At 44.7% G+C, this 11,145-nt stretch overlaps 1 protein-coding gene across 7 annotated transcripts in view; it reads left to right on the top strand.

Moving 5' to 3' along the window:
- The first annotated feature begins 396 nt into the window (after positions 1-396).
- fbrsl1 (fibrosin-like 1) overlaps positions 397-11,145 on the top strand; it is a 327,802-nt gene continuing 317,053 nt past the window's right edge. For 6 of the 7 annotated variants that reach the window (XM_055050778.1, XM_055050777.1, XM_055050781.1 and 3 more), the window contains exon 1: positions 397-1,871. In XM_055050778.1, coding sequence (XP_054906753.1) covers positions 1,548-1,871 — 324 coding nt within the window. In that variant the 5' untranslated portion in view covers positions 397-1,547. The remainder of the gene's footprint in view (positions 1,872-11,145) is intronic. The other variant, XM_055050780.1, reaches the window with a different exon arrangement.

Here is an 11,145-nt window from a genome sequence, read left to right as displayed (position 1 = left end):
TTTTGATGCAAATTAAGGAAGGAAATAACATTTAGCTGCGGGGGAATTTGTTTATGTATTTGTGTCATATTGTTTAGTCCTTCGCATAAAGTGAGTTTTTATTGCCCAAATTTTGCAGCTACCCCAGTAAAAGTTGATGAGCCACCCCCAAGATCCCAAGCAGCCCCCAGGTGACAACCCAATTGTGTATTTCTAGAAACGCCCCTGGATGTAGCATCTGCTTTGGCACACAGACATACAAAATACATCCAAACCGTGTCAAACAACAATTCCCCCCCTTTCTTTCTTTTTTTTTTCTTTTCTTTTTTTTTACACGAGCTTCCTTCCTTTGGTAAATTGTAGGCCAGGGGTGGCGGAAATACGTCAGTTATGTGGGTTCTCTGAAGCTCGAGTGCGTCTCTTAATTTCGGATGAAGGGAACGAGCGGGGAGGAGAGAGGAGATTTTAATCACTCCTGTCGCTTTAAGGACACATATCAAAGCCTTATTATGCGAATTGAAAATACCACGAGCCAGTGAGCCAACCGAGCAGCCAGGGGGACGGACTGGAGTGGATTTATAGGGGAAACTCAACATTATCTGAGCTGGAAGAGACCGCTTCATCGCCTTGTGGAGTTTGATTTCACACTGGATGGTTGGTTTATTTGGACGGCTCGGGTCATTTTTTTTCTCCTTCTTCTTCCCTCCTCGGTGGAAATATTGCGCAGAAGTACAGCTCTCTCAGACTTGGGATTCTTTACCCCCTGAAGCGAGGAGGAGGAATATCACTTGAAAACTCAACGCGTCGCGTGCGGGGCTTCATTCGCCGCGCTCGTACGTGTCGTCTCGGACAGCTAGTATCCCGCGAGCTCCCCTCTCCGTGTCTTGACAGCCCCTGGATCATGGGCTGGGGTGGCGGAAAAGAACAACGGCCAGCGACATGATTCCTCTACGCCGCCTGCGGTACGCTGCGTGGTCGGGCTCGAACGTCGCTGGCTATGATTCCCCGTGCCACAAAAGTTGCGGGGCGGCTGTAACGCGCGGATTCCCCCCCAGTTTGCCCGTTTTGCACCTGCTTTCGCGGACGCCGCGTCGACGCCGTGCGGATTCGTGACGGGAAAGCGTGCGGGTCCGCGCCGCTTCGCCCCGCTCCCCTCGCCGACCGTGCGGGATACTTGGAACATTTGCCTTCGCCGGAGTGGAAAATCGGGGAGGTTTGTACTCAAGGTCACTGAGTGTTTTCAGGCGTTATTTTTTTTGCCTTCCCATCCACACTAGCGCACGCAGACGCCTTCGCGAACACACACGCGCTCGCGCACCCACACAGACACGCGCTAGCGCACGCGCGCATGCCCGCGCGCGTACTCGCGCACGCACGCGCGCGGCGCTATCCGCACGTTATAGCGCAGCCTCTAATTCTCAGTCCAGTGTGTTATTTGTTATTATACGGTTCCGCGAGTCTGTGGGCGTGCACGTCCTGTGGAGTTTTTTCCCCCCTCCTCCTCTTCTTCTTTTTCCTTTTTTTTCTACTCCCCCCCTCCACCCCCCACCACGTTATTTTGACACTGCATGCAAGCTCTTTCCAATAACATGGATGGGAAACTGAAGCAGGGTCGGAGATGCCGGGCCAAGCGGGAGAGGGTGCGGAGGTTGCGGGAGCCGGGGAGCAAAGACGCCCGCAGCCCCGAGCCCAACTCCTCCTGCTCGGACAGGGAGGGACAGAGTCCCGGGAGAGACGCCGCCTCTCCCGCCGCGAAAAAGACGCCTCACCCCGCAGCCGCCGCCAGAGCCCCGCGCCCCCCGTGGAGGAAGAGACGGGAGTCCAGCTCGCAGGAGGAGGATATCATTGATGGATTTGCTATTGCCAGCTTCATCAGCCTGGAACGTCTGGAGGTAAGGAGGAGCTGCATCAGTTCCCTTTGTGTGTTTCTGCTCAGCATCAGTGATGCTTATCGAAAAGTGTGTGTGTGGGGGGGTCACTGAGGGTGAAGTCTGGTCTAATTTGTCATTCATTTCTTTGAAATGACGCCAGGTTAGAGCCTGGACTCTCCATGTCAGCTGATAGGCTGGACCAGCCATTGGTTTGATGATGATTCCTCAGGGCTGCTGACAGCTGTGTGGGTCCATATCTGTTTGTTTTGGGGGGCTTCCAGGTCTGTGCTGACATAAAAAAGGAAAGCGGGGGAAATTTTTTATTTTTTTTGCAGCTACAGCATCTGTCTGGTTTATTGAGTCTTAGAAGTTTTGTGTCTGAGCAGTTAATTATTGAAAGCATCTGTTTTATTGAGGGGAAGAAAAAACAAACATGTTGTCCTGTCACTTTTGGCTGTGGCTGATGTGTTGCTTCATATTCTCATTCACTACCAGCTATCAGTGTGCTCTTGACATTGTGCCCTTTGATAAACTGCCTACTGTGGGGTTCATCTGTTACAGCCTGATACACCATGTGCTGATAAGTCTGTTCCTATCATTACTCTCTGGTGTGCTGGGTGTCAGAAAAGGAGGTTTCTCCTCCTGACCTCTTTCACTGTTTATTCATTTGAGTTTTTTTTTTTTTTAATCTGCCATATTCTTATGCTTCTTGGCATGGTTCAGGGCTGCGATCACATAGAGTGACAGTCATAAGCACACCTGCTTCCTACATGCAGCTGTGTCAGATTTGCTCAACCAGTTGTCCATGCTCATGCTTCACTCAGTTGAAGCTGCATCGTCAGTTTCCTACCTCCCATTTGTAAAGTTCAGCAGCTGTGGGTCGGCAGTGGTTACATAGATTTTTGTGTCAAAATGTACCAAGACATCTGCTAGTTTCCCTGAACACCCCAGACTGGGGGCTGGCAAGTTGAAAACTCGCTCTGGTTTGCGATTATGTTAACAAGTGTAGCTACTGTTTATGTGGAAGTTGGTACTAAGTATTAAGACGAGTCAAAGGCAGTTTAACGTTAAGCTTTTTTTTTTTACAAAAAAGCTTAACATGGTGTGTTGGTGTTCGCTGGTCATGTTTTTGCTAACACCTGTGTCCAGCAGCATTACTCAACTCCGTTGGTTGGCTTGGGGGGAGAAACTATGCAAGGTTCTTTGCGTTTTGCTGGTTTGTTGCCATGATTCTAACACAAACCTGAGCAGCAGGTTGCCTTCGTTGCCGAACAGGTATAAACCCGGCTAGCGTCTTAGCGCTCATGTTGCGTTTTAAGGCGGCTTGGAAAAGCAGTCATCAACAGATTACACACTTTTAACTGCTACAAAAAGTGACACGAGGCACAGATGTGGGAAGTGCGGAAGCCCCTACTGTAGAGAGTTGGCCACTTTAAGGTAAAAACAACAAACAGCTTCCAGTCCAGATGGGGCACGGCTAACTCTGGGTGAGGAATGGCCGCCAATGCCTGCCCGTTGGCGCTGGGGTTGGTCAAAGGTAAATATTTTTTTGCATTACAACAAACCCAAATTAGTCTTCGAAGCTCTTTACAGAGAAACCATCACTTCACATGTTTCTGGTTTAATTCGGCTGCAACGCAGAGAGAGAGAGCAGTACTTGAACAAATAACAGGAAGGCTAAAAAAATACTGCACCACTGTTCTGTTTGTCCTATTGAATTTTCAGTAAAAATCTTTCATAGAACATTTTTGATTTATACATGTTGGCAGCCTTTTGGAAATCTCAAAGTTAAATAAGGATTCATATACAGAAAGTAGTGTTTTTGTAGTTTTGACCAAAATAAGCCATTATGCAATTCTAAAAATCATTTGAAATGTGAATTCTGTTATCAGCCAGTCTTTCTGTCACAATGTTAGCATTATTCCACAGTGACTGCTCTCTCAAACATGTGACAATACTGCAGCTGTGTCCCTGTTTCTGATGCAAATGGATGTAATCAGAAAAAGTTGATGCGGAGATGTTGAAGATATGTAGTGGTGCACCAATTGATCGGCCAGCGACTAAAATCGGACAATTTGTCACTGATTTGTTCCGGCTGGTGATCGGCAAAACATGCCTTTTAATGGCATCTAAAGAACTTTTATTGCTCATATTTGTTAAATTGGAGATGAAACAAAAAGTTAACACATAACCAGTAAAGAAAATCAGAGCTCCAAGTAGAGCATAAATCGGCATTCGCCAGTAAAAGCCTTTGTTGGTATAAAAATGGCAGAAAGTCCTGATTTCTTTGATGATTTACAACGATGCATCATTTGACGTCCACAATAAGAGACAAACAAAAGCGCTTGTTTGCCTTCCCACCCCCAAATAACTTTGTTTCAGCAGACACGCCCTCACGCAGTGTTGTGTCGAGTATTTCTACCCTTTTGGGTTTTATGGACACCACTTCTGGCTGAGAGAGAGAGAGACTTTAAAGTCAGACGCAGCGAAGTGCCTCCGACTGGCCCTGTCTGCTAGGACGCGAGAAATTCATGCTATGTTGGTAATCTTCTTACGTCGGTTGTCATTTTAGTTTCCCCGAGTTTCACGCCAGCCAAGTACCTCGCTGCAGCAGAGATTGTGTCTCTGAATAGGTTTCTTCTGAGGACTTTATCTTCAAATGAAAGGAGATACTGGCTGGCGCTGGGGGACGTGAAGCCAGATAATTATCCAGTTTCTGTTTTACACATTTACCAGCAATAATAGTTTTCTTAGTCAAGTGCTAAATCAGTGTTGAGTGAACACAGAGAGTAACAGTGCGCTCTGCTGTACATAGAAGCTTATGTTTCAAGGCTAAGCAAATGAGGCATGATATGACTCTATGTGAAATGATACTTGCATCCCAGCTACTTGCTGGTAATTGGTCTGATTTGCATGCAAATGGAGTGCGCTTATTAAAGGGTGCTGCCAGATCCGGTGAAATTAAAAGAAGCTTTTTAGCGCCCTTTGATTCGTGTGCGTGTGCGGGGAGACGAAGCGAAGCGCGTTCACCTCGCGCCGGCTTTCATCTCCCGTTCGCCGAACGCGACCAACGCCGCGTTTGTTTGCGCCGTAGCGTGAGTGAAAATGAAAGGTCCGCGTCCTCCGGAGGCACGGCATCATCGGCTGTGACTCATGCTTTCACCTGCTCGCTGCATGCTCGAGTGCAACTCATGACCTACACTACCTGCGCTAATTACCCATCAATTATGAGGAGGACACGGCAGCCGGGGAAAAGCTCTGACCTATTGCATCATGCTCCAGTAAGCCAGCAGGGCCACCATTGAGCTGCTGTGTGCCGCTCTTAACCTCTTTGAGGTGACTGACGGCCAGCGCTGGTGTGTTTAGATCTACGTGTAAAACTCAAGGAACCTCCATCTTTAAATTATACACCGATGCTTTTGTGATGGCCTTTTGTGGGACATTGACTGCCACTTCTGCGGCGAAGTCTGTGTGGATGTGTAGTCAGAGCCGAGAGGGGTGGGATTGTGACGTGTTGTGCGTCAGTGGCGTAGACTTCCTTCATAATTTTCAAATTATGATTGTCAGCACTTGTTTACATCTGGTTCGGATTCTTTGACGCTTCTCATGTCAACGCTGTAAATGTCCGATTAAATGCGACATGACAGTTCAGACTGCAGGCGCTTTGAAAACTATAAGATACACATCTGGATGTGGTTCAAATCCGTTTTCTTTTTGGGGAGGAGGGATGAAAAGATTGTAACTGTGCCGTTCAACCTGCCGTGGAAAAGTCGGATATAGGAGAAAAAAGTCCAATTTGGATCGCGTCTGCCTGCTGTGTGAATATAGTCTTTTCTCCGAGTCACCTTAAGGGACTACTTAAGAGTTTACCACCTACAGAGTCCAAGAAGGTTTTCAGGGCATTTGGATGAGAAACAGGCCCACACCACGACACACACTCCACACACACTCCACACACACTCAACCTCAAGGGACTCATGGGACTACTTAGCAGGACTTGGACTTGATCTGCTATTCCACATTCAACCTCTTAATTGTATTGAAATTTAAAGTTGGACTTTATATCTTTCCTTAGAGTAAAACAAATCTCTGGTGTCTGTGTATCTTTAAAGTCTGTGCAAGTTTTCAGAGTAACCTTTCCTCAGCTATGTGTGTTTCTCTGCAGATTATGGGTTTTTCTCTAAAGCACTTTGGCTCTAAAAATCCTCTGTTCCTCCTTGTTGTTGGTATTTCATCTCTGCACTGATGGGACTCAGGCAGTACGGTGGTCTCGCCTGCTCCCCCATAACCCATTTCATTGCAGCCCGGAGCAATTTATAGCCACAGCTGCATTTGATTACGTCGTGTTTATTTGCTTTGAATTCCCCGGCTTCACATAGGAGAGCCGCTTACTTACCTGTGCAAATCGACTGTACATGCATAGCCGTGGTAGTTTGTCACACTTTCTCACACCGCACTTTCTCACTTTCTCACACCGCTCCACGGGAACCACGCGATGGTTCCCGTGGAGGTATTCTGCTTCCGTTTTTTTTCTGGAGGAGAGAAATGTGCAGCTGCTGATCCACAGCAAAGGTTATGTGCTTCCTTTAAAAAAAAAAAATTGAGATGAGAGAATGTTTTACTATTTGTGTACTGAAATTGCTCAGTGAACAACCCCTGTCTCTCCCCCAATCCACTGCAAAATAGCCTAAAGGGAACAATTTGGACCATAAATTAGAATGATCCACATTTGGGAGTTATTCCAGTTTCTGGAAGTGCAATTTCCTGGACACTTCCTGGATAGTTTGTCACCTTACAGCAGTGCTGTAAAATAATTACCAGCTGCAGCTTAAAGCCTCCCAGTGGGTATCAAACAAGTGAGCGGATAATGGAAATGACACAATTATCCATCTGTCACAGTATTAATAAGATGTTTTATTTGCTCCATTTGATGTGTGTGTGACTCTGAAGTTGTAAATCTCCTCTCCCTCTCTAATCCTACAATCCTTCTGTTCATCTGCTTCTACATGAATTCACAGATTTGTTTGGGGTTCTTTATTATTATTATTATTGTTATTGTTATTATTATTGTCATTCCACAGCGTGATTTTACAGGGGGATTAAAGTCGGACACTGTGGCGACATTTGGGACAGGGCGAGGTGTTCATGCAGTAAAACAAGCTCATAGGTCATGACTGTATTTAGGATCTGTAGATAAAGACTTTTCTTCCCCACGTCTGTGTTTGCCTACAGTTTTGCACACTAATCGTCATCTGCTCTTGGCAGCTCTTCTGTGCACAATGGACGAATTAAGTCCTTTGCCCGAGGGGGAGCTTGGAAGGAGCTGTTTGAGAAGCTGGGAGTTTCTGTTCTACTGTCTTCAGTCCATATGTTACCGCATGAATCCGCGGCGGCAGCGAACCTCTTTACGGGCGTGTTTTCTCAGATTTAATTAGGTGCTTTGAAGTCCTCCAGGGAGCAGCTTTCCACCTGAAATACTGACACTGTTGTTAGCACGCAGATAACACCACTTGTTAGCTATTATCTATCATCACAGTTCAGCTTGCACTCAGCAGATGACAGTTCAAGTAAGAACATTACCTTTTTAGATGAAAGACATAGTGGAGGGGGGACGTTTATTGACGCCCCGGGTGATGGCGTGTAAAAAGCGTCAAAATACAGCTTTCATTGCAGTGGTGTAATCTCACAGTTTTTTGTTTTATACAGTGGAGAGAGAGAGAGAAAAAAAATCAAACTCATGCAACTGCAGTTATTGATATTTTGATAACAATTACAATTTGATATTTTGTTCGGCTTTTATATCCGTTAGTTTTTTTTTTGTTTTTCTTTGGGCCTCCGTTTCTCTTTTTGTGCTTGCAATTTATTTTTTATGTTTGACTTATTGTTTGGTGTTTTTTCAATGCAACACTTTGGCCAGCGGCATTTGGGAAAAGGTTTATTTATGTAGCATTTAAATGGTGCTATATTAAGAAAACAACTTGTGCAAATGTAAATGAGAGAAAATTTGCGGACGATCAAGTTCTGTTATGTCTTAGAAGTATTTGCTGCACTTTTGATCAAGGGAGTAGATTTCACAGTTTTCTGCTGATTCTTTGTTTCACCATTTTGTTGGTTTTTCAATCAAATTAACTGAACATTTTAGAAAATGTTGGGAACCATATTGCCCCAATATTTATATCATCCAATATTTAGTCATTTTAAGTGGTTAAACAGAAAGCATCTTTCATCCAGACTGTTTCTTCGGTTCTGAACATAGTTTTTGACTTTCAGGCTCATAAATCGTAGTTTAAAAACTGAAATTCATATGATAATTAAAGTCACTAATAGGACTGTTAAGGTCACATGAGTCACAGACCCAAGTTTGCGTCCTGCGCCGTGCCACTCATGATTTGCAACCTAGCAAGGACAAGATGTTATGTGTTCTGGTCACTTGGCTGACCAGAACAGCCAAGTGACCAGTGTGGTGTCACTTGGCACCACACTGGTCACTTGTGACCAGTGTGGTCACATCATTCACATCATCCACATCATTTTCCACATCATCATCAAAACTGATGATGATGTGGAAAAACACATAAAGCCTGCTAAGCATGGTGGATGATGTGTAATGTTCCTTTTCCAAATGCACTGGGAGCCTAGATGGAGTGCACAGCTTCGCATAACTACAGTTTAAAAAAAGCCCAAACAAACAAAAGAAAAACAAATCGGGACTGAAAGTCAGTTGCAGAAAAAAATGAATTCAGACCGGGGCGCAAATCATCACCACCGGTTCCGATAAACGAGGCTGGCACATTACACGTCACCTCGTCTGTACCTGCACTGAAGCTGAAGGTGGCGCCGTTTTGAGATGTTTGGGTTACAGACATCTCAAAACAGCCTGAAAAATCAAATAATTTCACACCTTCCCCCCCGTCCTCCCCACAGCCTGTGTAGCGTTTCTCCACTGATTGCCACTTGAGGACAAACTGGTCCCAGCCACTCCAATCCTCGGCAGGCCGCCTCGCTGTACTGAGATGTCTTGCCTTTCATGGTGAGGCAGCAGATTTGTTGCAGGGGTTGCAGCAATTTTGCTTCGCGTTCTCACCCTTTCCTCCCAACAGTGATAGCGCTGTGCATCATATGCCGGCGCTGACAAACAACTCCGGCTGTAATTAACAAGGCAGCCCCCCCCGAGGCTGGGGCTGCTCATTGGCTGACGCATCCCACAGAGAGAGCTTTCTTAATGCTAGTGGGACGTCCCCGGGCCCCAGCTCTCTCTCTAACTGTCACACGATGTAGGCAACAGCACGGTTGATAAATGCACGGTCACATTCCCTCTCTTTCTCTCTCTCAAACACACAGTCAACATTGGACTTCCTCCGTGCTTCTGTTTGAGCCATCGACCAGTGACCTAAATATATCCACTCAAGAAAGGGTCTAGTGTGTTGTGAAAGTGTGAGGATGTGGATATGGAAGCATAACCACCACTTACAGCTAAACCTCGCTGTGAAAATATGGGAGGTTCAGTCTGGCTCAGAAGCACCGGCTGAAAAGCGAAAGAAAACAAACTGCGGCCATGTTTCTTTCTTTCTTTTTCAAACATTCTCTTTTTTTTCTGGGAACAGAATTTTTTTTTTTTTTAAAGCTGATTCAAAGGTCAAAATTCCTCTCAGCCAGAAATGATGAAAATGAAAATAATAGTAAAAAAAATGATGAGAACTTCTTGGCTCACTCTAAATTGTTTTGGAGCACATGTATAAACGTCACCTCTGACACGTAGCACTGCTTTGAAATGTTATTTATACCCCTTGAGGGCACACACATCATGTCATGTTGTGACCACAGTTTTCAGTGAGTAATGTTCGGAGTTTAAGTGACAAGCCAACAGAATGTAGTGAATAATTGTGTAATAGTAGAAAACCGGTGCATTGCTTTCAGGGCTCTTGGTGAATAAAACAAAAATCGGAAAAGTGTGGCATTCAACGATTTCAGCAACAATTTGGTGCAGTCTTTTGACGTTTGTTTTTACCAGCTTTGCACATCTGGGAGATAGAATTTTTAAAATGTTGTCAGGACTGGACTTTGACTGGGCCGTACTAATATGTATGCTTTGATTTAAACCATATTAGTGCAGCTTTTCTTTCAAAAGTGGCTGTGTTCATAAATTCTCCAACCTGAGCCGCCAATCACTGCAGCTCATTTAGAGCATTTGTAGTTAGAAAAAGATTAAATTACACACCTTTATTTTATTTATTTATTATCTGAACATTTTGTGAGGAAGATTTTTCACTTGATTTTGTCGTTAGAACCACCAAAGTAAAGAAGACAGCCGGGCCACACATCTCAGGATTTTATTGGTGATTTTTCTCTAATTTCAGAACCGACATGTTGTTGGTCCTATAAATCTAAAGGAAATGGACTAAACTTTTGGAATGGAATGTCACAAAACATAATAGTGGTGGTATTAATATGTTTGCAGCACATCCAGCTTAGAAATGTGCCTATATTCTGGCAATAAATACAGCAAATAGGCAGTCTGCTGCACACAGCAAGTTTTTTTTCTCAATAGTGGCCACAAAATGAAACACTTGTTTGAGTTTGAACCAACACACATTTTGTGCTACTTTTGTTTCCCTGATGAGCCAAGATGAGACTTCCTAATCACACAGTCAGAGTGCCAAATCAAACACATACTTAAAAGTCAGAGAGGGAAAAAAAAACAGACAAATAAAAAAGATTTAATTATTTAAATTCATTGGATGTAATTGGGGTTCTTCATTTTTGCAAGGCCGAAAACAAAAGAGCTCGAAATCCTGACAGCTTCTCCTTTGCTGAGGCATTACTCCTGCACTGCCAAATTTTGAAGTATCGCTTTACAGTTTGAGCTGCAGCTCTTTGAAAGAATAATACTCCAAAAGAGAGCTCTCTTTATTTACTGACACTTAAAAGGAGTAGCAGAGACACTGAGCCTTGACGATGCATCTGACACACATTACGTGGCACACGCAAAGCACGCGGGTCGCTTGTTTGAGGCATTATACGTATACGTCTATATCTATCCATTTCCTGCCAGTGCTTCTGTGTCATCTTCCATCTTCCTGCCTGTGTGTTTTGTATTGCGGTGAATGACAGGATGTTATTACACTATGATTAAGATGTTGTCTCCGAGTCTGCGATAGATTAAGGACGACGCTGTCAGATTGTTTCCCCCCACTCACCCCTCTTCTGTAATTATCTGCGGCTGATTTGTACCCCAGTTTTTCCACCTTTCAACCAGCCCTTTCCAGTTCCTCGCCTCGCCGATTCCCCTCACGTT

The sequence above is a fragment of the Poeciliopsis prolifica genome, unplaced genomic scaffold (assembly GCF_027474105.1).
Source record: "Poeciliopsis prolifica strain line A6 unplaced genomic scaffold, Auburn_PproV2 SCAFFOLD031, whole genome shotgun sequence".
NCBI classification, from domain to species: Eukaryota; Metazoa; Chordata; class Actinopteri; order Cyprinodontiformes; family Poeciliidae; genus Poeciliopsis; species Poeciliopsis prolifica.
The sequence above is the reverse complement of the archived record's forward strand: the minus strand, read 5'-3'. Positions and strand labels throughout refer to the sequence as shown.